The sequence below is a fragment of the Notothenia rossii genome, assembly GCF_949606895.1.
Source record: "Notothenia rossii genome assembly, contig: SUPER_1_unloc_1, whole genome shotgun sequence".
Classification (NCBI taxonomy): Eukaryota; Metazoa; Chordata; class Actinopteri; order Perciformes; family Nototheniidae; genus Notothenia; species Notothenia rossii.
In genome coordinates, this window is record NW_027640362.1 from 340210 (window position 1) to 364484 (window position 24275).

General features: G+C 45.7%; 1 protein-coding gene across 3 annotated transcripts in view; it reads right to left on the reverse strand.

Annotated features, from left to right (window-relative positions):
• Positions 1 to 24275, reverse strand: part of LOC307025452 (3-oxo-5-alpha-steroid 4-dehydrogenase 2-like) — a 45569-nt gene that overhangs the window by 8256 nt on the left and 13038 nt on the right. For 2 of the 3 annotated variants that reach the window (XM_079694867.1, XM_079694866.1), the window contains exon 3: positions 7610 to 7773. In XM_079694867.1, coding sequence (XP_079550993.1) covers positions 7610 to 7773 — 164 coding nt within the window. Of the gene's footprint in view, positions 1 to 7609; positions 7774 to 17168; positions 17398 to 24275 lie in introns of those variants that run through there. The other variant, XM_079694868.1, reaches the window with a different exon arrangement.

Here is a 24275-nt window from a genome sequence, read left to right on the forward strand (position 1 = left end):
GAACACAAATACCTGTACTTTCTACTTCTTACATGTTGAACTCAAATACCTGTACTTTCTACTTCTCACATGTTGAACTCAAATACCTGTACTTTCTACTTCTTACCTGTTGAACTCAAATACCTGTACTTTCTACTTCTTACATGTTGAACACAAATACCTGTACTTTCTACTTCTTACATGTTGAACTCAAATACCTGTACTTTCTACTTCTCACATGTTGAACTCAAATACCTGTACTTTCTACTTCTTACATGTTGAACTCAAATACCTGTACTTTCTACTTCTTACATGTTGAACTCAAATACCTGTACTTTCTACTTCTTACATGTTGAACACAAATACCTGTACTTTCTACTTCTTACATGTTGAACTCAAATACCTGTACTTTCTACTTCTCACATGTTGAACTCAAATACCTGTACTTTCTACTTCTCACATGTTGAACACAAATACCTGTACTTTCTACTTCTTACATGTTGAACACAAATACCTGTACTTTCTACTTCTTACATGTTGAACACAAATACCTGTACTTTCTACTTCTTACATGTTGAACACAAATACCTGTACTTTCTACTTCTCACATGTTGAACTCAAATACCTGTACTTTCTACTTCTCACATGTTGAACTCAAATACCTGTACTTTCTACTTCTTACATGTTGAACACAAATACCTGTACTTTCTACTTCTTACATGTTGAACTCAAATACCTGTACTTTCTACTTCTTACATGTTGAACACAAATACCTGTACTTTCTACTTCTTACATGTTGAACACAAATACCTGTACTTTCTACTTCTTACATGTTGAACTCAAATACCTGTACTTTCTACTTCTCACATGTTGAACTCAAATACCTGTACTTTCTACTTCTTACATGTTGAACACAAATACCTGTACTTTCTACTTCTTACATGTTGAACTCAAATACCTGTACTTTCTACTTCTCACATGTTGAACTCAAATACCTGTACTTTCTACTTCTTACATGTTGAACACAAATACCTGTACTTTCTACTTCTTACATGTTGAACTCAAATACCTGTACTTTCTACTTCTTACATGTTGAACACAAATACCTGTACTTTCTACTTCTTACATGTTGAACACAAATACCTGTACTTTCTACTTCTTACATGTTGAACACAAATACCTGTACTTTCTACTTCTTACATGTTGAATACAAATACCTGTACTTTCTACTTCTTACATGTTGAATACAAATACCTGTACTTTCTACTTCTTACATGTTGAACACAAATACCTGTACTTTCTACTTCTTACATGTTGAATACAAATACCTGTACTTTCTACTTCTTACATGTTGAACACAAATACCTGTACTTTCTACTTCTTACATGTTGAACACAAATACCTGTACTTTCTACTTCTTACATGTTGAACACAAATACCTGTACTTTCTACTTCTTACATGTTGAACTCAAATACCTGTACTTTCTACTTCTTACATGTTGAACACAAATACCTGTACTTTCTACTTCTTACATGTTGAACACAAATACCTGTACTTTCTACTTCTTACATGTTGAACACAAATACCTGTACTTTCTACTTCTTACATGTTGAATACAAATACCTGTACTTTCTACTTCTTACATGTTGAATACAAATACCTGTACTTTCTACTTCTTACATGTTGAACACAAATACCTGTACTTTCTACTTCTTACATGTTGAACTCAAATACCTGTACTTTCTACTTCTCACATGTTGAACACAAATACCTGAACTTTCTACCTCTTACATGTTGAACACAAATACCTGTACTTTCTACTTCTTACATGTTGAACACAAATACCTGTACTTTCTACTTCTTACATGTTGAACTCAAATACCTGTACTTTCTACTTCTCACATGTTGAACTCAAATACCTGTACTTTCTACTTCTTACATGTTGAATACAAATACCTGTACTTTCTACTTCTTACATATTGAACACAAATACCTGTACTTTCTACTTCTTACATGTTGAACTCAAATACCTGTACTTTCTACTTCTTACATGTTGAACTCAAATACCTGTACTTTCTACTTCTTACATGTTGAACACAAATACCTGTACTTTCTACTTCTTACATGTTGAACTCAAATACCTGTACTTTCTACTTCTTACATGTTGAACACAAATACCTGTACTTTCTACTTCTCACATGTTGAACACAAATACCTGTACTTTCTACTTCTCACATGTTGAACTCAAATACCTGTACTTTCTACTTCTCACATGTTGAACACAAATACCTGTACTTTCTACTTCTTACATGTTGAACTCAAATACCTGTACTTTCTACTTCTTACATGTTGAACACAAATACCTGTACTTTCTACTTCTTACATGTTGAACACAAATACCTGTACTTTCTACTTCTTACATGTTGAACTCAAATACCTGTACTTTCTACTTCTTACATGTTGAACACAAATACCTGTACTTTCTACTTCTTACATGTTGAACACAAATACCTGTACTTTCTACTTCTCACATGTTGAACACAAATACCTGTACTTTCTACTTCTTACATGTTGAACACAAATACCTGTACTTTCTACTTCTTACATGTTGAACACAAATACCTGTACTTTCTACTTCTCACATGTTGAACACAAATACCTGTACTTTCTACTTCTTACATCCATCCATCCATCCATCTTCTCCCGCTTATCCGTGGTCGGGTCGCGGAGGTAGCAGTTCCAGCAGAGAGCCCCAAACTTTCTTTTCCCTGGCCACATCAACCAGCTCTGACTGGGGGATCCCAAGGCGCTCCCAGGCCAACGAAGAGATATAATCCCTCCATCTGGTTCTAGGTCTACCCCTTGGTCTCTTCCCAGCTGGACGTGCCTGGAACACCTCCCTAGGGAGGCGCCCAGGTGGCATCCTAACTAGGTGCCCGAACCACCTCAACTGGCTCCTTTCGACGCGAAGGAGGAGCGGTTCAACTCCGAGTCCCTCCCGGATGACCGAACTTCTCACCTTATCCCTAAGGGAGACACCAGCCACCCTGCGGAGAAAACCCATCTCGGCCGCTTGTACCCGCGATCTCGTTCTTTCGGTCATGACCCATCCTTCATGACCATAGGTGAGGGTAGGAACGAAAATGGCCCGGTAGACAGAGAGCTTTGCCTTTTGGCTCAGCTCCCTTTTCGTCACAACGGTGCGGTAAAGAGACTGCAGTACCGCTCCCGCTGCTCCGATTCTCCGACCCATCTCACGCTCCATTGTTCCCTCACTCGAGAACAAGACCCCGAGATACTTGAACTCCTTCACTTGGGGTAAGGACTCATTCCCTACTTGGAGTGGACAGTCCATCGGTTTCCTGCTGAGAACCATGGCCTCAGATTTGGAGGTGCTGATCCTCATCCCAGCCGCTTCACACTCGGTTGCGAACCGATCCAGTGAGTGCTGAAGGTCGCAGACCGATGAAGCCATCAGAACCACATCATCTGCAAAAAGCAGTGGTGCAATCCTTAGTCCACCGAACTGCAGACCCCCTCCCCCACGACTACGCCTCGAAATCCGATCCATGTATATTACAAACAGGATTGGTGACAAAGCGCAGCCCTGGCGGAGGCCAACCCTCACCTGAAATGGGTCCGACTTACTGCCGAGGACCCGGACACAGCTCTCGCTTTGGGAGTACAGAGATTGGATGGCCCTGAGTAGAGACCCCCTCACCCCATACTCCCGCAGCACCTCCCACAGTGACTCCCTTGGAACCCGGTCATATGCCTTCTCCAAGTCTACAAAACACATGTAGACTGGATAAGCATACTCCCAGGCACCCTCCAGGATCCTTGCGAGAGTAAAAAGCTGATCCGTCGTTCCACGACCAGGACGGAATCCGCATTGTTCCTCCTCAATCTGAGGTTCGACAATCGGCCTGACCCTCCTTTCGAGTACCTTAGAGTAAACTTTCCCGGGGAGGCTGAGTAGTGTGATGCCTCGGTAATTGGCACACACCCTCTGATCCCCCTTTTTGAAAAGGGGAACCACCACTCCGGTCTGCCACTCCTTCGGTACTGTTTCCGACTTCCACGCAACGTTGATGAGACGTGTCAACCATGACAGTCCCTCAACACCCAGAGCCTTCAGCATTTCTGGGCGGATCTCATCCACCCCCGGGGCTTTGCCACTGTGAAGTTGTTTGACGACCTCAGTGACCTCCCCCCGGGAGATTGGTGTCGATCCCCCTTCATACTCCAGCTCTGCCTCTAACATAGAGGGCGGAGTTGTCGGGTTCAGGAGTTCCTCAAAGTGCTCCTTCCAACGCCCTAACACTCCATCAGTTGAGGTCAACAAAGTCCCATCCTTACTGTACACAGCTTGGATGGTTCCCTGCTTCCCCCTCCTGAGGTGTCGGACAGTTTTCCAGAACAACTTTGGTGCCGCCCGAAAGTCTTTTTCCATGTCTTCTCCGAACTTCTCCCACACCCGCTGCTTTGCCTCGGCCACGGCTGAGGCTGCTGCCCTTCGGGCCTGTCGGTACCTTGCAACTGCCTCGGGAGTCCCCCGGGATAACAAATCCCTGAAGGCCTCCTTCTTCAGTCGGACGGCTTCCCTGACCACCGGTGTCCACCAGGAGGTTCGAGGGTTACCGCCCCTTGAGGCACCTAGGACCTTGAGACCACAGCTCCCCGCCGCGGCTTCGGCAATAGAGGCTTTGAACACCGACCACTCTGGTTCAATGTCCCCAACCTCCACAGGAATGCCCGAAAAGCTCCGCCGGAGGTGTGAGTTGAAGGCCTCCTGAACTTGGGCCTCCTCCAGACGTTCCCAGTTCACCCGAACTACACGTTTGGGCTTACCAGGTCTATCCAAAGGCTTCCCCCGCCACTCGACCCAACTCACCACCAGATGGTGATCAGTTGACAACTCCGCCCCTCTCTTTACCCGAGTGTCCAAAACATACGGCCTCAGGTCCGATGATACGATAACCAAATCGATCATGGACCTTCTGCCTAGGGTGCTCTGGTACCACGTACACTTATGAGCATCCTTATGTTCGAACATGGTGTTTGTTATGGCCAATCCATGACTAGCACAGAAGTCCAGTAACAAACCACCACTCCGGTTCAGATCAGGGGGGCCGTTCCTCCCAATCACTCCCCTCCAAGTGTCTCCATCATTGCCCACATGTGCGTTGAAGTCTCCCAGCAAGATTAAAGAGTCCCCTTCAGGAGCCCCATACAGGACTCTTTCCAGGGTCTCCAAGAAGGCCGTATACTCTGAACTGCTGTTGGGTGCATAAGCACACACAACAGTCAGAGTTTTCCCCCCCATAACCCGCAGGCGTAGGGAGGCGACCCTCTCGTCCACTGGGGTAGACTCCAACAACGAAGCACCCAACCGGGGACTTGTGAGTATCCCCACACCCGCCCGGCGCCTCACACCTTGAGCAACTCCGGAGAAGAATAGAGTCCAACCCCTATCCAGAAGTAAGGTTCCAGAGCCGACGCTGTGCGTAGAGGTGAGCCCAACCAGATCCAACTGGTAACGCTCCACCTCCCGCACAAGCTCCGACTCCTTCCCCCCCAGAGAGGTGACGTTCCACGTCCCCAAAGCCAGCTTCTGTCGCCCGGGTCTGGTCCGTCGAGACCCTCTGCCTTCACTGCCACCCTTCTGGCAGCGCACCCGACCCCATTGCTGTTTCCCGTAGGTGGTGGGCCCGCGGGACGGAGAAGCGGAGGTGTTGCCCACGTTGCCTTTTCGGGCTGTGCCCGGCCGGGCTCCGTGGCAAGCCCGGCCACCAGACGCTCGCCGACGAGTCCTCCTTCTGGGCCTGGCTCCAAAAGGGGACCCCGGGCTTCCTCCGGGCCGGGTATCCTCACTTCGTGTGTCGTCTTTCATGAGGTCTTTTGAACCAATCTTAGTCTGGCCCCTTGCCTGAGACCAATTTGCCATGGGAGACCCTACCAGGAACACAAGGTTCCAGACAACACAGCCCCCAGGTTCATCAGGGCACACAAACCTCTCTACCACGGTAAGGTGCTGGTTCTTCAGAGAGGCTACTTCTTACATGTTGAACTCAAACATGTACTTCTTACATGTTGAACTCAAATACCTGTACTTTCTACTTCTTACATGTTGAACTCAAATACCTGTACTTTCTACTTCTAACATGTTGAACTCAAATACCTGTACTTTCTACTTCTTACATGTTGAACTCAAATACCTGTACTTTCTACTTCTCACATGTTGAACACAAATACCTGTACTTTCTACTTCTCACATGTTGAACTCAAATACCTGTACTTTCTACTTCTTACATGTTGAACACAAATACCTGTACTTTCTACTTCTTACATGTTGAACACAAATACCTGTACTTTCTACTTCTCACATGTTGAACACTAATACCTGTACTTTCTACTTCTCACATGTTGAACACAAATACCTGTACTTTCTACTTCTTACATGTTGAACACAAATACCTGTACTTTCTACTTCTTACATGTTGAACACAAATACCTGTACTTTCTACTTCTCACATGTTGAACACAAATACCTGTACTTTCTACTTCTCACATGTTGAACACAAATACCTGTACTTTCTACTTCTTACATGTTGAACTCAAATACCTGTACTTTCTACTTCTTACATGTTGAACACAAATACCTGTACTTTCTACTTCTTACATGTTGAACTCAAATACCTGTACTTTCTACTTCTTACATGTTGAACACAAATACCTGTACTTTCTACTTCTTACATGTTGAACACAAATACCTGTACTTTCTACTTCTTACATGTTGAACACAAATACCTGTACTTTCTACTTCTTACATGTTGAACTCAAATACCTGTACTTTCTACTTCTTACATGTTGAACACAAATACCTGTACTTTCTACTTCTTACATGTTGAACTCAAATACCTGTACTTTCTACTTCTTACATGTTGAACACAAATACCTGTACTTTCTACTTCTTACATGTTGAACTCAAATACCTGTACTTTCTACTTCTCACATGTTGAACTCAAATACCTGTACTTTCTACTTCTTACATGTTGAACTCAAATACCTGTACTTTCTACTTCTCTCATTTTCCAAACAGGCTGGTTCCTTTAGTCTGAATGTGTGTTTGGAGGCGTGATCATTATTATCTAGAGTCATTGCGTGCCTATTGATTTGAACACGATCCGTGTATCCATCATTTCCTGGTCTTCTCTAAAGAAGAGGGACCAATGAAAACGTTGTCATGTTGCCGTTGTTCAGCATGGAAACATTCATTAGCTAACAATGACATTATTGTTCTATTAATATAAAGGGAGGTCAGGTACTCTTTAAAACAGCTGCTAGTTATGGGTACTTTTTACTGAAGTACATTTCAAAGCCCATACTTGCCAACCTTGAGAAAACCACCGCGGGTGGGTGCTAGTGGAAACCGGGAGAGGGCAATGAAATCGGGAGTCTCCCGCGAAAATCGGGAGGGTTGGCAAGTATGCATACTTCTTTACTTTTACTTGAGTAAAGAAGTTTAGTCAGTACTTCTACTTTTACTAGAGTACTTTTAAACACGAGTATCTGTACTTCTACTTGAGTAAAAGATTGTGTGTACTGTTTCTCTGGTGTGTGTCCCACCTGCAGCCATGCGGGTCTGCGTCAGCGCGTCCTGCGGGTAGACGGTGCAGTGCAGCAGGCTGTGGGCCTGCAGGAAGCCGTTCAGAGCGCAGAACACCGCTGCGTAGAGGACGATGTCCAGAGGGACCGGCTGACCTCGAGTCCGGAGGGCGTAGATACAACTCCTGCAGAGAAACACATGGTCAGAATAAGAATACAGCACGCTCACATGAATTCACGTCACCACCGCTAAGCTAAAGGAGGCTAATGTTGGGCTATAAAGGAACTACAGCACGGTCACATGACTTCACGTCACCACCGCTAAGCTAAAGGAGGCTAATGTTGGGCTATAAAGGAACTACAGCACGCTCACATGAATTCACGTCACCACCGCTAAGCTAAAGGAGGCTAATGTTGGGCTATAAAGGAACTCCAGCACGGTCACATGACTTCACGTCACCACCGCTAAGCTAAAGGCGGCTAATGTTGGGCTATAAAGGAACTACAGCACGGTCACATGACTTCACGTCACCACCGCTAAGCTAAAGGAGGCTAATGTTGGGCTATAAAGGAACTACAGCACGGTCACATGACTTCACGTCACCACCGCTAAGCTAAAGGTGGCTAATGTTGGGCTATAAAGGAACTACAGCACGGTCACATGACTTCACGTCACCACCGCTAAGCTAAAGGATGCTAATGTTGGGCTATAAAGGAACTACAGCACGGTCACATGACTTCACGTCACCACCGCTAAGCTAAAGGAGGCTAATGTTGGGCTATAAAGAAACTACAGCACGGTCACTTGAATTCACGTCACCACCGCTAAGCTAAAGGAGGCTAATGTTGGGCTATAAAGAAACTACAGCACGGTCACTTGAATTCACGTCACCACCGCTAAGCTAAAGGAGGCTAATGTTGGGCTATAAAGAAACTACAGCACGGTCACATGACTTCACCACCGCTAAGCTAAAGGCGGCTAATGTTGGGCTATAAAGGAACTACAGCACGGTCACATGACTTCACGTCACCACCGCTAAGCTAAAGGAGGCTAATGTTGGGCTATAAAGAAACTACAGCACGGTCACTTGACTTCACGTCACCACCGCTAAGCTAAAGGCGGCTAATGTTGGGCTATAAAGGAACTACAGCACGGTCACATGACTTCACGTCACCACCGCTAAGCTAAAGGTGGCTAATGTTGGGCTATAAAGGAACTACAGCACGATCACATGACTTCACGTCACCACCGCTAAGCTAAAGGAGGCTAATGTTGGGCTATAAAGGAACTACAGCACGGTCACATGACATCACGTCACCACCGCTAAGCTAAAGGAGGCTAATGTTGGGCTATAAAGGAACTACAGCACGGTCACATGACATCACGTCACCACCGCTAAGCTAAAGGAGGCTAATGTTGGGCTATAAAGGAACTACAGCACGGTCACATGACTTCACGTCACCACCGCTAAGCTAAAGGTGGCTAATGTTGGGCGTGATGGCGTTTAGTCGTCTCATTTAGACACTTGTTAGCAATGTTTTTTAAATTCACCAGTGGAGTATTTACTGACGTATTTTAAGTCATAGAACAAACCGTTAAAATCTCTTCAGCTTGTGTTAACCACAGATCTCATTCCATGGGTGTAGGAAGCATCCTCAATGTGGGCGGGACAATTTGACAGGGGGTGTGGGCAGGTGGTGGGCCTCACCTCCTCTAGGGGGGTCCGGGGGCAGGCTCCCCCGTGAAGATTTGTTTTTAAATGTTGAAGTTAAAAGCATAAATCTGCTGCACTTTGAGAGCAACATGAGGGACTAAATCTATGGATACTAGGGATGTAAAAATATACCGAATATCGCGGTATCGCGGTAAATAAACGTCCCTATACCGTTGTGAGACTGACAAAATGTACCGCGATAAAAAAAATAAAATCTTTTTTTTTAAACACTTTTTTTTTTTTAAACCTTTATTGAACCAGGTGGTCCCATTGAGATCATCAATCTCTTTTTCAAGAGAGACCTGTCCAACATGGCAGCAAGTAGGTTACAACATGAACATAAAACAACAGATAACACAAAAGGACATCGTATTTACAGGCAGGGCCGGCCCTAGACTTTTGGGGGCCCTAAGCGAGCTTTGACTTGGGGGCCCCCCTCACTCTAGCGCGTTCTCACTACACACAACACGGAACCAACTTTTGTCTTCTGATGTTAGAATGAGCACACATATTGTATAAATAAGCATGTAAACACCGTGGACCTAACATCCTCTAGGGGGGTTCTCATCTCCGCTAGGGGGGCATGCTCCCCCGAGAAAATTAAGAGTTCTATGGATACATCTCTCAACTTCCATATGAAACAAAACTGTAAACAGATTTTATTTTTCTTATATTTTACAAATCACTCCCCTTTTAAACTGTATTCTCTTTTTGTCATATAGTATTTCACAACTGTTTTTCATTTATTCTCTCTGGCTGTCCATCTCATAATGTTCACATAGAAACTAGCTGTCAATAGGAATATCATTCAGAAGAATTATAATTTCATGTAAGAATCTGTCTCAAAAAGAGGTTGCACATTTAAATGCAGGTGTTGTTATGGCAACGTCAGTGGCCACACAGCCACATTTACTGCTGCAAATACATTCAAACATGCTGTCGACACGTAAAGCAGTGGCATGCCACCATTTCAGCTGACCTTTACTCAGAAATACTGTCACAAAACATCATTTCATTGCTAGGTTGATGCTTAGCTAAGCTAACTGTGAAACACTTTAACTGACAGGACTCAGGATCAACTGTGTACTGTAAGGTAGCTTCTAGCTTCATGTCGAACAGTAAGTCAACATTTTCCAGAGAGCTTTCTTTGAAATCACCAGGTAACTCGAAAAAACATTACATTTAGATTGTATGACTAAAGAGGTTTCTCAATACTCAAATTTCCCCTCCTCGACTCCTATCCTCGACTCCTCTCCTCGAGACTTGGTGCCGCCCACAGGAGATACGAGCGGAGGACTGAGGAGGGGAAGCGAGGAGAGAGGAGGGGAAGCAGCAGGCGGTTAGAGAAATGAGAACTCCTCTCCTCTGAGCGGTCATTTTAAAGAGACGTCCATTAATGATGACAGGAGGCACAGCAGCCCTCTGTCTGATGGACAGATGTGTTCATGACCACACACACACACACACACACACACACACACACACACACACACACACACACACACACACACACACACACACACACACACACACACACACACACACACACACACACACACACACACACACACACACACACACACACACACACACACACACACACACACACACACACACACACACACACTTATATAAATATATACAATTTCAGAATCAAACAAGTATGAGAGCACTCTCATAATAACGTAACACAATCAGAGACTGGATATATCCCCCCCCCCCCCCTCTCTCTGGTCGCTGAAATGGGGAATTGAAATTACGGGCCAAAAGTTGTACAAGTATTAAAAGTAAGCATAGGATACCAAACCAAATGAGACCCGTCTGTCCGCCGCATCTACGCACTGTACCACACACACCTACACACTGTACCACACACATCTACACACTGTACCACACACACACTGTACCACACACACCTACACACTGTACCACACACACACTGTACCACACACACCTACACACTGTACCACACACACCTACACACTGTACCACACACACCTACACACTGTACCACACACACCTACACACTGTACCACACACACACCTACACACTGTACCACACACACACCTACACACTGTACCACACACACACCTACACACTGTACCACACACACACACACACACTGTACCACACACACCTACACACTGTACCACACACACCTACACACTGTACCACACACACCTACACACTGTACCACACACACCTACACACTGTACCACACACACACCTACACACTGTACCACACACACACCTACACACTGTACCACACACACACCTACAGCTCCTAAAGCATAATCAGGCTACAGCCGTTGTGTATTTTATTTTGTGAAGCACTAAATGGTTTTAGAAAAATATCGACTCTTTGTTTGTAGATATCTACTAAACTAAAGCAAATAAAGAGAGTAATAATAATACATGGGACTTTTATAGCGCTTTTCATGGAACTCAAAGACGCTTTGACAGATAATTAAGAAAAGACAACAAAAAAAAGAAAAGAAAAAGAAATACAAAAAGAGATAAACAAAACAGAAAATAGGGGGGGGGGTCAGTGGTTGAATGCAGTGTTGAACAGGTGGGTTTTGAGTGATGTTTTGAATGCTGTGAGGGAGGAAGAATCTCTGATGGATTGGGGTAGTGAGTTCCAGAGGGTGGGTGCAGCAACGGAGAAGGCTCTGTAGCCCCAAGACTTGAGGTTGGTCCGGGTGGGGAGGGACAGGAGGTTGGCAGTGGCAGAGCGGAGGGAGCGAGTGGGAGTTTGTCTGTGGAGGAGGTCAGTCAGGTAGGATGGGGCCAGGTTATGGAGGGCTTTGTACGTCATCAGGAGGATCTTGTACTGAATTCTCTGGGGGATGGGGAGCCAGTGGAGCTTGATGAGGACGGGGGTGATGTGTTCACGGATTCGGGTGTGGGTGAGTAGACGGGCGGCGGAGTTCTGGATATATTGAAGTTTGTTGAGGGTTTTTGCAGGTGAACCATAGAGGAGGCTGTTCAATAGTCCAGACGGGAGGTGATGAAGGCGTGGATGAGGGTTTCGGCAGCAGTGGGAGAGAGGGATGGACGTAGACGGGCGATGTTTTTGAGGTGGAAGAAGGCTGTCTTTGTGATCTGTTTGATGTATCTGTTGTAGGAGAGGGTTTGGTCAAATATGATGCCTAGGTTCCGGATGTGAGGGGAGGTTTGAACTGGGAAGCCGTCTATGTTGAGGGTGAAGTTATGGATAGGTGTGGTGAGCTTTTTTTGTCCAATGATTATTATTTCAGATTTATCGCAGTTGAGTTTCAGGAAGTTAAGTTGGAGCCAGGATTTGATTTCAGTGATGCAGTTTGTCAGGATGGAGTGGGTAGCGGTGGAGATGGACTTGGTGGAGATGAGAAGCTGGATGTCGTCGGCAAAGCAGTGGAATTGAAGTCCATGACAGCGGATTATGTGACCAAGGGGAAGCAGGTAGAGGATGAAGAGGAGGGGGCCGAGAACTGAGCCTTGAGGGACACCTTGGGGGAGAGGAGCGGTGGGGGATTTGCAGTTATTGATGTAGATGAACTGGTTTCTGTCAGAGAGGTATGAAGTGAACCAAGAGAGGGCAGTGCCGGTGATGTTGAAGGTGGTTTCAAGACGGGTGAGGAGGATGGAGTGATTGATGGTGTCGAAGGCAGCGCTGAGGTCAAGGAGGATGAGGATGTTGAGGTTACCAGAATCGGACGAGAGGAGAAGGTCATTTGTAATTTTGAGGAGTGCGTTTTCAGTTCTGTGGTTTGAGCGGAATCCGGATTGGAAAGTTTCATAGAGGTTATTGGCAGAGAGATGATGCTTGAGTTGTGACGCTACAGCGCGTTCCAGAACTTTTGACGGAAAGGGTAGGTTCGAGACGGGTCGGAAGTTATTAGGGTTGTCAGGGTTTAGTCCGGGTTTTTTCAGAATAGGGGTGATAGCAGCTATTTTGAGGGATGGTGGGACGGTGCCAGAAGACAGGGAGGAGTTGATTGCTGTAGTGATGAGGGAAGAGAGAGTAGGAAGGCAGGCCTTAACAAAGCTGGAGGGGATGGGGTCCAGGGTGCAGGTGGCAGTTTTCATTCCTGTGAGGAGATCAGAGAGGTCAATAGGGGAGACAGGGGAGAACTGGGACAGGGGTTGGCAGGATAAGGGGGGGCAGGTGGCTTGAGGGGGAGCTGGTGTGGTGGTGGTTAAGCTAATGTAAATGTTGTCTACTTTGCTTTGACTGAGTGGTGGTGTCCAGGGGGCTGAGGAGATTGTTTATTGTGGAGAAGAGTGTTTTGGGGTTTCCGGAGCCAGAGTGGATTAACTGAGAGTAGTAGGTGGTGTGGGCATGGGAGAGGGCATCTTTATATTGCTGTAGGTGGTCTTTGTAGGTTTGAGAATGAATTGTGAGACCTGTTTTATTGCGGAGTCTTTCAAGTTGCTGGGCACGGGTTTTCATCAGACGGAGTTCAGGGGTGAACCAGGGAGCAGAGCGGGTGAAGGAAACTGTTTTGGTTTTTATGGGTGCAAGTTGGTCAAGGCAGGAGGACAGAATGTTGTTGTAGTAGTCAGTGAGATCAGAGGGGCTATGGAGGTCCACAAAGGGAGTGGTGGATATTTTTTCAGAGAGGGAGGATGAGAGCGAGGTAGCTGAGACAGAGCTTAATTTACGGAAGTTGATTTTGAGTTTTTGCTTTGGTGGTGGGGTGGGAATGTTGATGGTCATGGTGATGGCTAAGTGGTCGGAGAGGAAGAGGTCTGAGCCAGACAGATGGTGAAGGTTTAGTCCAGTCGAGCAAACAAGGTCCAGAATGTGGCCACGGTTATGGGTGGGAAAGTTGACATGTTGAATGAGGTTGAAGCAGTTAAGCATGTCCGTGAAGCTTATTGTAGAGTCAGTGGAGTCCATGTGGATGTTGAAATCACCAAGTAGGAGGACTGAGGTGGAGAGAGAACAGAGCTGGGTCAGACATTCAGAGAAATCAGAGAGGAATGATGGGTTTGGTTTGGGAGGGCGGTAGACAACTGCCAGGACTGACTGTGTGTGACCAGAGAGTTTAAAAGCCAGGTGTTCAAATGAAGGAGCAGATGAGATGGGGATGAGGCTGGTTTTAATGTCCTGTCGGTGTATTACGGCAATTCCACCACCTCGGCCCTCCGAGCGTGGCTTCTTTATGTATGAGTATCCATTGGGTGTAGTGAGGTTGAGTGAGAGATAATCCAGGGGTTGTTGCCAGGTTTCTGTCAGACAGAGAAAGTCCAGTTTATTGTCCAGAATGAATTTGTTGAGAATGTGACTTTTATTGTTGAGGGACCGGGTATTAAACAGAGTGAGCTTCATATTGCTTTGTGTGGTGAGGATTGACTCAGGTGTCATTGCCATGGCTTGCAGACAGGGGGCGCGCTCGTCTGTATTGTTGTGATGACGTAGTCGAAAGGTGGGTGTGCGCTCAGCTGACCAGAATACGGGGATGGAGTGACCTGTGTGAAAGTAAACAAACTTGCGACCGGAGCCTCTATGGATGTATCTGGTTCGTTTTAGAAGTTTGTGGTTTCTGATGACAGAGATGCATAACGGTGTGGAATGGTTGTTGAGTTGTAGAAGTCTCGCAGCGGAGTACCTCAATGCCATGCCAGGCAGGAGAGACGGAGCGTTGAGTGGACAGGTGAGCCGGGCAGCCGCTAGCATTAGCAGCTAGCGGGTATCCTGCAGCTTGATGACTGCAGAGGTGCAGGCAGCTAGCTCCAGGTAGTCCACGGAAGAGGGGTCCAGGCCAGCCAAAGGCAGGACACGTTTTGAGAAGTCCGGGAATGGGGTGGAGGCAGCGTTGAAGGAGCTAGGCAGGTGAAGCCGGGAGGATCAAAAGGAGAGCAGGTGGAGCGGCGAAACGGAGCCGGTGTTTTCAGGTAGGAAAACACGGACACATCTCAGGGATCCAGGCAGTGTAAGACTGACATAGATCTTAACCGGACTGGTCGGCCAAAAAGCTGCTAAGAAATGTTGAGGAAAGAGTAAAAAAATCCAGACAGAGAAGCGGCGAGCAAACGACGCCAGCGTCCTCTCACATCCGCTCATGAGTAGGCCTGTTACACTGAGTGATATATATTATACACACTGCTCTGCTTTCTGCACGGACCTCTCAGCTGTTCTCTCTGGAAACATTGCGTTGCGATGAAAGCAGTTTCTAAAATAATATCCAAGGGATGCATGCAGAGCTGTGATTGGCTGAGATCAGTCCGGCCGTGCGTCACGACTCCACCGTTCCCGGAAATGCATCCGTGGAGGAGCCATCGGTGTATCCTCGGTTCGAGCTCCTCCAGAGAGCCTCCTCTCTCCTCTCCTCTCCTCTCCTCTCCTCTCCTCTCCTCTCCTCTCCTCTCCTCTCCTCTCTCCTCTCTCCTCTCTCCTCTCTCCTCTCTCCTCGGTTAGAGCTCCTCCAGAGAGCCTCCTCTCTCCTCTCTCCTCTCCTCTCCTCTCCTCTCTCCTCTCCTCTCCCCTCCCTCCTCTCTCCTCTTTCCTCTCTCCTCGGTTAGAGCTCCTCCAGAGAGCCTCCTCTCTCCTCTCTCCTCTCCTCTCCTCTCCTCTCCTCTCTCCTCTCTCCTCTCTCCTCTCTCCTCTCTCCTCTCTCCTCGGTTAGAGCTCCTCCAGAGAGCCTCCTCGATGTTCGATCCTCGGTCCTCAAAGTGCATTTAGAGAAATGATATGTCCTTCAACATGGCGCGCTGAAATTCATTTCCGGGTCACTACCGGAGGACTGAGGAGTCGAGGAGTCGAGGAGTCGAGGAGGGGAAATTTGAGTATTGAGAAACCTCTTAAGTGTTTATTTAATATATCTGGCTAGCTATAGCTACTTGCTAACGGTTTAGCTTACCCCCGCGATTCAAAGTAACTTCAACGTAGCTGTAATTTATGCTTTGCTTACATGGTCGCATAACTTGGAAGTTTACTGACATTTACATTTACATACCATTCTCATGTGTGAGCCACCTCTTGAGAATTCTCGTCTTTTTTAAGAAAAGATGTTCTTATGTCCATCTTCAAAAACTCTGAGTCCGACTGACAGTTTAAACATTGTCACAGCTCACAGGATAGGTACCTGTCAGCCAATAAGACAGATGTTTATTTCCATTCAACTCTCTGGTTGGTCTGGTCCAGGGGTCTGCAACCTTTTTGACCAAAAGAGCCATTTTGCTCCTTTTTCCAAAACATTTTTTTGTCTGGAGCCGCAAAACATATTTCATAGCTTGATAGCTAAGTTGTATTTATTGTTATATCAGACAAAAACTTCCGTTTTTTTGCATTTATTAGGCTTTTTATTACATTATATAAAACTGTTAACCTCTAATAAGAAACAAAGAACTCCTATAAGGAGAATTACAAATAATACACAGGCCTACTTTAAAATAAATTAAACACAGCACTTGAGGAGTCCTCTGCACATTTGAAGGAAACAAATATATTATTAAAATGGGCCCACTTTGAAATAAATCAAACGTATAGCTGCTCCCTAAAAAGAGTTAAAGGTAGGTAAGAATGGAGAAACCAGCTCGAGTGCGCTAGAATTTGAAAATACACAACCGGAACAAATCTGCCTCTTCCTTCAGACTTTCTCACAGAGCCCCTCCTCCAACACACACGAACGCGCACATGACCAATGAGGGCACGAGATAAGTTTGTGCACAGATGGAAGGCTGACAGGCAGGTAGGCCATCCAGTTACTTTAGCCGGCTCAGATGATTGGTCGGGCTTTTTACAGCGCTACGGCTTCCACAGATTAATCTGTGTATGTATTTATTGTCAAAGCATTTAATATATTCATTGCTATCGGGACGTTAAGAGCATTCCATGGAATATAACAAAAAGGGTTTTCTGAAATAAATGACATACCCCATTGAATTATGACTGAAGATCGTCAGCTGTCTTCCTCTCCCGTGTTGTTCCTCGATACGTAAAGGCTGCAGCACCTTTGACAACTTCTCTCTACATATCAAACCTACCGGTGAGCCAGCATCGTTTGCTGTGAAAGCATATAACTCTGTCCACACAGAATTAAATCCTGTGTTCCTCCGGTACTTTTCTTTGATCTATCCATAGTTCGCTCATCGAGCCGGGGGTCAGGTTATTCACCCGCAGGAAAAGGCGCTCGCGCGGGACCGTAGCAGTACTTGACGCATATTTTAGTTGACCTAATTAAAACCGTTTTGTTTTTTATTTATGTGTCACAGTATCACCTCAAAATACAAGATACCAAACATTTTCAACCGTGCAACAAAATATAAATAGTCCTTCAAATACTTTTATTTTATTTCCTTCTTATTTTTGTCTAAGCTCAAGGGAGCCAGAGCAGAGGGCTTAAAGGGCCGCATGCGGCCCGTGGGCCGCGGGTTGCCGACCCCTGGTCTAGTCAGTGTCTTGCCTCTGTTGCATTCACTGAACACGGGAAATTACAATCCTGCCGTCCTCTCTAGTGTCATGATGAGATTCAGGTAAAGCATGGTGGATGTATTATATGATTGACTCAATAATATAATACATTACTTTGAGAGTAGGCAATCTAGGCACATTAACACAATTAGTTAAACATACTTTTCATGGCGACGGTGTACTGAGATTATTATTATTATAATTTTTTATCATTGTTTTTCTTTTTTTTTCTTTTTTTTTTGCTAGGGGGCCCTTAGTGGCTGCGGGGCCCTAAGCGGCCGCTTATGTCGCTCAATGGGTCGGGCCGGCTCTGTTTACAGGGCTACATTTACACACCTAGAGACATTGACAAGTACCAACAGTATATTTATATCCTGCCCTGTCAATAAGCCTCACCTTCTTGGCAAACACTGTGTTGTTTTTGAAGTGGTGGAGAGACAATGCACAGTTTGACCCACTGCTGTCACCCATGGCCAAAGCACATCTCTCCGTCCCACTGAGGTGGCGCTAGACTTTTTCGTTTTCGTTCATTTTGACAGACAGGATCGTAAAATATCCGTCATAATCCCTTATTACCCGTCGGGTCTGAACAGTTCACGAGCGTGCTCAAGAGGGGGGGGCGGTGTTATGCCGTGTGCGCATGCACCTCGCGGGAGCGCGCACAGCGTAAAGCAAAACCTCCCAGACATGTATTGATCTGTAGGCAAAGTACGGTTTGGAACTATATCATTTCCTTTTGGAGGGCATGCATAACACGGCATAACACCAGAGCCTCGCTGCGGGGAAACGTTGGCGCTGTTCCGAGTTTGTTCTAATCTGTCAAAATGACAGACTGCTTTCAGATTTTTCCGTCATTGTTAAATACAATATTCGCTTAACGCGACCACTGCTGTCCCAGCAACATCAGTACCAAGCGAGAGAGTGTTTTCCAGAGCAGGGGATATTGTAAATGCCCAAACACCCCAGCTTATAAATACCTGGAAATGTGGACATTCTCATATTCCTAAAAACCTGTCTGATGATGCTGAGTGAGTGACTAGTGAGTTTGAGTTGAGTTACTTGAAAAACTAAAGTGAAACTTGATTTATTTTATTGCAGGGTCTGATTATTAAATGTCCTTGTTTATTTGTGAGATTCAGTGGCATAAAGAAAATGCCTACTTTGTTTGGTAGTACCAGTAGGTACAAAAACACTGGTTTCTTGTTCCAGTCTGTTACTGTCACTTTGTTTTTGACACTTTAAAATGCTGCTATCCTACTAACATGCTGTACAAATCAGATTTATTATGTAATAAAGAAACATTTTCCGAGTAAAAATAATTTGTATTGAAAAAAAAGAAAATTGAATTTTTTATTTCCCCCTTTATTATTCAATATCGCGATAAATACCGTACCGTGGACTTGTTATCGCGATATTATCGTACCGTGAGTTTTTGGTATCGTTACATCCCTAATGCTTACATCTCAACATCCACGTGAAACAGAACTGTAAATCCACTTCAAGACTCTGGTACTTGCGTACCATGCTGTGAATGGATCTGGCCCTTCCTACATCCAGGACATGGTTAAACCGTACACCCCAGCACGTGCACTCCGCTCTGCATCAGCCAAACAGCTCGCTGCACCCGCACTGCGAGGGAGACCCAAGTTCCCATCAGCAGAAACACGTGGGTTTGCTATCCTGGCTCTAAAATGGTGGAATGAGCTCCCATTGAAATCAGGACAGCAGAAAGCTTACACATCTTCTTCAGACTGAAAACTCATCTCTTTGGACTCCACTTCCAGAGATAGAATTACTAACAAAGCACTTATATACTAATAAAGGGCTGGCTGATCTAAAGCCAGTTGATTAGCACTTGAAATGTTTGGCTCTATGAAACCTGATGAACTTATATGATTCTGTTTTCTTCAAGGTTGTATCTTCTTGGTCGAACGCACTTATTGTAAGTCTCTTTGGATAAAAGCATCAGCTAAATGAAATGTAAACAGATTACATTTTTGTTTATGCATATTTTACAAATCACTCCCCTTTTAAACTGTATTTCTGTGTTACTGTCCTACAGTATGAGTTGGAATTATTTCATACCTGATACTCTTGTTTTTTATAACTATAATGATCATAAAGGTGTGCCTTGGAAATACGTATTTACATACATGATTAACAAACTGTTTGAGAGCCACTACTTAGACTAAAGTGAACTATCTAAACCCTCAGAGAGTCCTTCACCTCAATGAGCTGTAGCTATCAGCCTCTCAGTCTGACTGGAGAGGACTCTCCTCCACCTCTCAGAGAGTCCTTCACCTCACTGAGCTGTAGCTATCAGCCTCTCAGTCTGACAGGAGAGGACTCTCCTCCACCTCTCAGAGAGTCCTTCACCTAACTGAGCTGTAGTTATCAGCCTCTCAGTCTGACTGGAGAGGACTCTCCTCCACCTCTCAGAGAGTCCTTCACCTCACTGAGCTGTAGTTATCAGCCTCTCAGTCTGACAGGAGAGGACTCTCCTCCACCTCTCAGAGAGTCCTTCACCTCACTGAGCTGTAGCTATCAGCCTCTCAGTCTGACAGGAGAGGACTCTCCTCCACCTCTCAGAGAGTCCTTCACCTCACTGAGCTGTAGCTATCGGCCTCTCAGTCTGACAGGAGAGGACTCTCCTCCACCTCTCAGAGAGTCCTTCACCTCACTGAGCTGTAGCTATCAGCCTCTCAGTCTGACAGGAGAGGACTCTCCCTCCACCTCTCAGAGAGTCCTTCACCTCACTGAGCTGTAGCTATCAGCCTCTCAGTCTGACAGGAGAGGACTCTCCTCCACCTCTCAGAGAGTCCTTCACCTCACTGAGCTGTAGCTATCAGCCTCTCAGTCTGACTGGAGAGGACTCTCCCTCCACCTCTAAGAGAGTCCTTCACCTCACTGAGCTGTAGTTATCAGCCTCTCAGTCTGACAGGAGAGGACTCTCCCTCCACCTCTCAGAGAGTCCTTCACCTCACTGAGCTGTAGCTATCAGCCTCTCAGTCTGACAGGAGAGGACTCTCCCTCCACCTCTCAGAGAGTCCTTCACCTCACTGAGCTGTAGCTATCAGCCTCTCAGTCTGACAGGAGAGGACTCTCCCTCCACCTCTCAGAGAGTCCTTCACCTCACTGAGCTGTAGTTATCAGCCTCTCAGTCTGACAGGAGAGGACTCTCCCTCCACCTCTCAGAGAGTCCTTCACCTCACTGAGCTGTAGCTATCAGCCTCTCAGTCTGACAGTAGAGGACTCTCCTCCACCTCTCAGAGAGTCCTTCACCTCACTGAGCTGTACCTATCAGCCTCTCAGTCTGACTGGAGAGGACTCTCCCTCCACCTCTCAGAGAGTCCTTCACCTCACTGAGCTGTAGCTATCAGCCTCTCAGTCTGACTGGAGAGGACTCTCCTCCACCTCTCAGAGAGTCCTTCACCTCACTGAGCTGTAGCTATCAGCCTCTCAGTCTGACAGGAGAGGACTCTCCTCCACCTCTCAGAGAGTCCTCCACCTCACTGAGCTGTAGTTATCAGCCTCTCAGTCTGACAGGAGAGGACTCTCCTCCACCTCTCAGAGAGTCCTTCACCTCACTGAGCTGTAGCTATCAGCCTCTCAATGTGACAGGAGAGGACTCTCCTCCACCTCTCAGAGAGTCCTTCACCTCACTGAGCTGTAGCTATCAGCCTCTCAGTCTGACAGGAGAGGACTCTCCTCCATCTCTCAGAGAGTCCTTCACCTCACTGAGCTGTAGCTATCAGCCTCTCAGTCTGACAGGAGAGGACTCTCCTCCACCTCTCAGAGAGTCCTTCACCTCACTGAGCTGTAGCTATCAGCCTCTCAGTCTGACAGGACAGGACTCTCCTCCACCTCTCAGAGTCCTTCACCTCACTGAGCTGTAGTTATCAGCCTCTCAGTCTGACAGGAGAGGACTCTCCTCCACCTCTCAGAGAGTCCTTCACCTCACTGAGCTGTAGCTATCAGCCTCTCAGTCTGACAGGAGAGGACTCTCCTCCACCTCTCAGAGAGTCCTTCACCTCACTGAGCTGTAGCTATCAGCCTCTCAGTCTGACAGGAGAGGACTCTCCTCCACCTCTCAGAGAGTCCTTCACCTCACTGAGCTGTAGCTATCAGCCTCTCAGTCTGACAGGAGAGGACTCTCCTCCACCTCTCAGAGAGTCCTTCACCTCACTGAGCTGTAGTTATCAGCCTCTCAGTCTGACAGGAAGATCTCTAGTAATCCTGAGAGGTCTACTGGTTTAAGAGGAAAAGATGCCTGGTGTTTTTGTTGTTGTTATTTCTGTCAGGAAATGTCCAACCTAACCCTGGTCCGCCCAGTAGCAGTAGTCAGATCTCTACTCCTGCTGATTTTAAAGCTAGGTCTGGGTTGGGTCTCATCCACTTGAATGAGCGCAGTCTGTTAGGTAAACTAGATTTTGTCCGCATCTGGGCGAGCTCGACTGAGGCTGACCTCATTGTTTTATCAGAAACATGGCTAGATGAATCTATGTTGGCCTCTGACATCGCCTCAAATGGTTATAATGTGCTCTGACATCTCCTCAAATGGTTATAATGTGCTCTGACATCTCCTCAAATGGTTATAACGTGCTCTGACATCTCCTCAAATGGTTATAATGTGCTCTAACATCGCCTCAAATGGTTATAACGTGCTCTGACATCGCCTCAAATGGTTATAATGTGCTCTGACATCTCCTCAAATGGTTATAATGTGCTCTGACATCGCCTCAAATGGTTATAACGTGCTCTGACATCGCCTCAAATGGTTATAACGTGCTCTGACATCTCCTCAAATGGTTATAATGTGCTCTGACATCGCCTCAAATGGTTATAACGTGCTCTGACATCGCCTCAAATGGTTATAATGTGCTCTGACATCTCCTCAAATGGTTATAACGTGCTCTGACATCTCCTCAAATGGTTATAATGTGCTCTGACATCGCCTCAAATGGTTATAACGTGCTCTGACATCGCCTCAAATGGTTATAATGTGCTCTGAGATCGCCTCAAATGGTTATAACGTGTTCTGACATCTCCTCAAATGGTTATAACGTGCTCTGACATCGCCTCAAATGGTTATAATGTGCTCTGACATTGCCTCAAATGGTTATAACGTGCTCTGACATCTCCTCAAACTGTTATAATGTGCTCTGACATCACCTCAAATGGTTATAACGTGCTCTGACATCTCCTCAAATGGTTATAACGTGCTCTGACATCTCCTCAAACTGTTATAATGTGCTCTGACATCTCCTCAAACTGTTATAATGTGCTCTGACATCGCCTCAAATGGTTATAATGTGCTCTGACATCTCCTCAAATGGTTATAATGTGCTCTGACATCGCCTCAAATGGTTATAACGTGCTCTGACATCTCCTCAAATGGTTATAATGTGCTCTGACATCGCCTCAAATGGTTATAACGTGCTCTGACATCGCCTCAAATGGTTATAATGTGCTCTGACATCTCCTCAAATGGTTATAACGTGCTCTGACATCTCCTCAAATGGTTATAATGTGCTCTGACATCGCCTCAAATGGTTATAACGTGCTCTGAGATCGCCTCAAATGGTTATAACGTGCTCTGACATCGCCTCAAATGGTTATAACGTGCTCTGACATCTCCTCAAATGGTTATAATGTGCTCTGACATCGCCTCAAATGGTTATAACGTGCTCTGACATCGCCTCAAATGGTTATAATGTGCTCTGACATCTCCTCAAATGGTTATAACGTGCTCTGACATCGCCTCAAATGGTTATAACGTGCTCTGACATCGCCTCAAATGGTTATAACGTGCTCTGACATCTCCTCAAATGGTTATAATGTGCTCTGACATCGCCTCAAATGGTTATAACGTGCTCTGACATCTCCTCAAATGGTTATAATGTGCTCTGACATCTCCTCAAATGGTTATAACGTGCTCTGACATCTCCTCAAATGGTTATAATGTGCTCTAACATCGCCTCAAATGGTTATAATGTGCTCTGACATCGCCTCAAATGGTTATAACGTGCTCTGACATCTCCTCAAATGGTTATAATGTGCTCTGACATCTCCTCAAATGGTTATAACGTGCTCTGACATCTCCTCAAAAGGTTATAACGTGCTCTGACATCTCCTCAAATGGTTATAATGTGCTCTGAGATCGCCTCAAATGGTTATAACGTGTTCTGACATCTCCTCAAATGGTTATAATGTGCTCTGACATCGCCTCAAATGGTTATAATGTGCTCTGACATCGCCTCAAATGGTTATAATGTGCTCTGACATCGCCTCAAATGGTTATAATGTGCTCTGACATTGCCTCAAATGGTTATAACGTGCTCTGACATCTCCTCAAACTGTTATAATGTGCTCTGACATCTCCTCAAACTGTTATAATGTGCTCTGACATCGCCTCAAATGGTTATAATGTGCTCTGACATCGCCTCAAATGGTTATAATGTGCTCTGAGATCGCCTCAAATGGTTATAATGTGCTCTGACATCTCCTCAAATGGTTATAACGTGCTCTGACATCGCCTCAAATGGTTATAATGTGCTCTGACATTGCCTC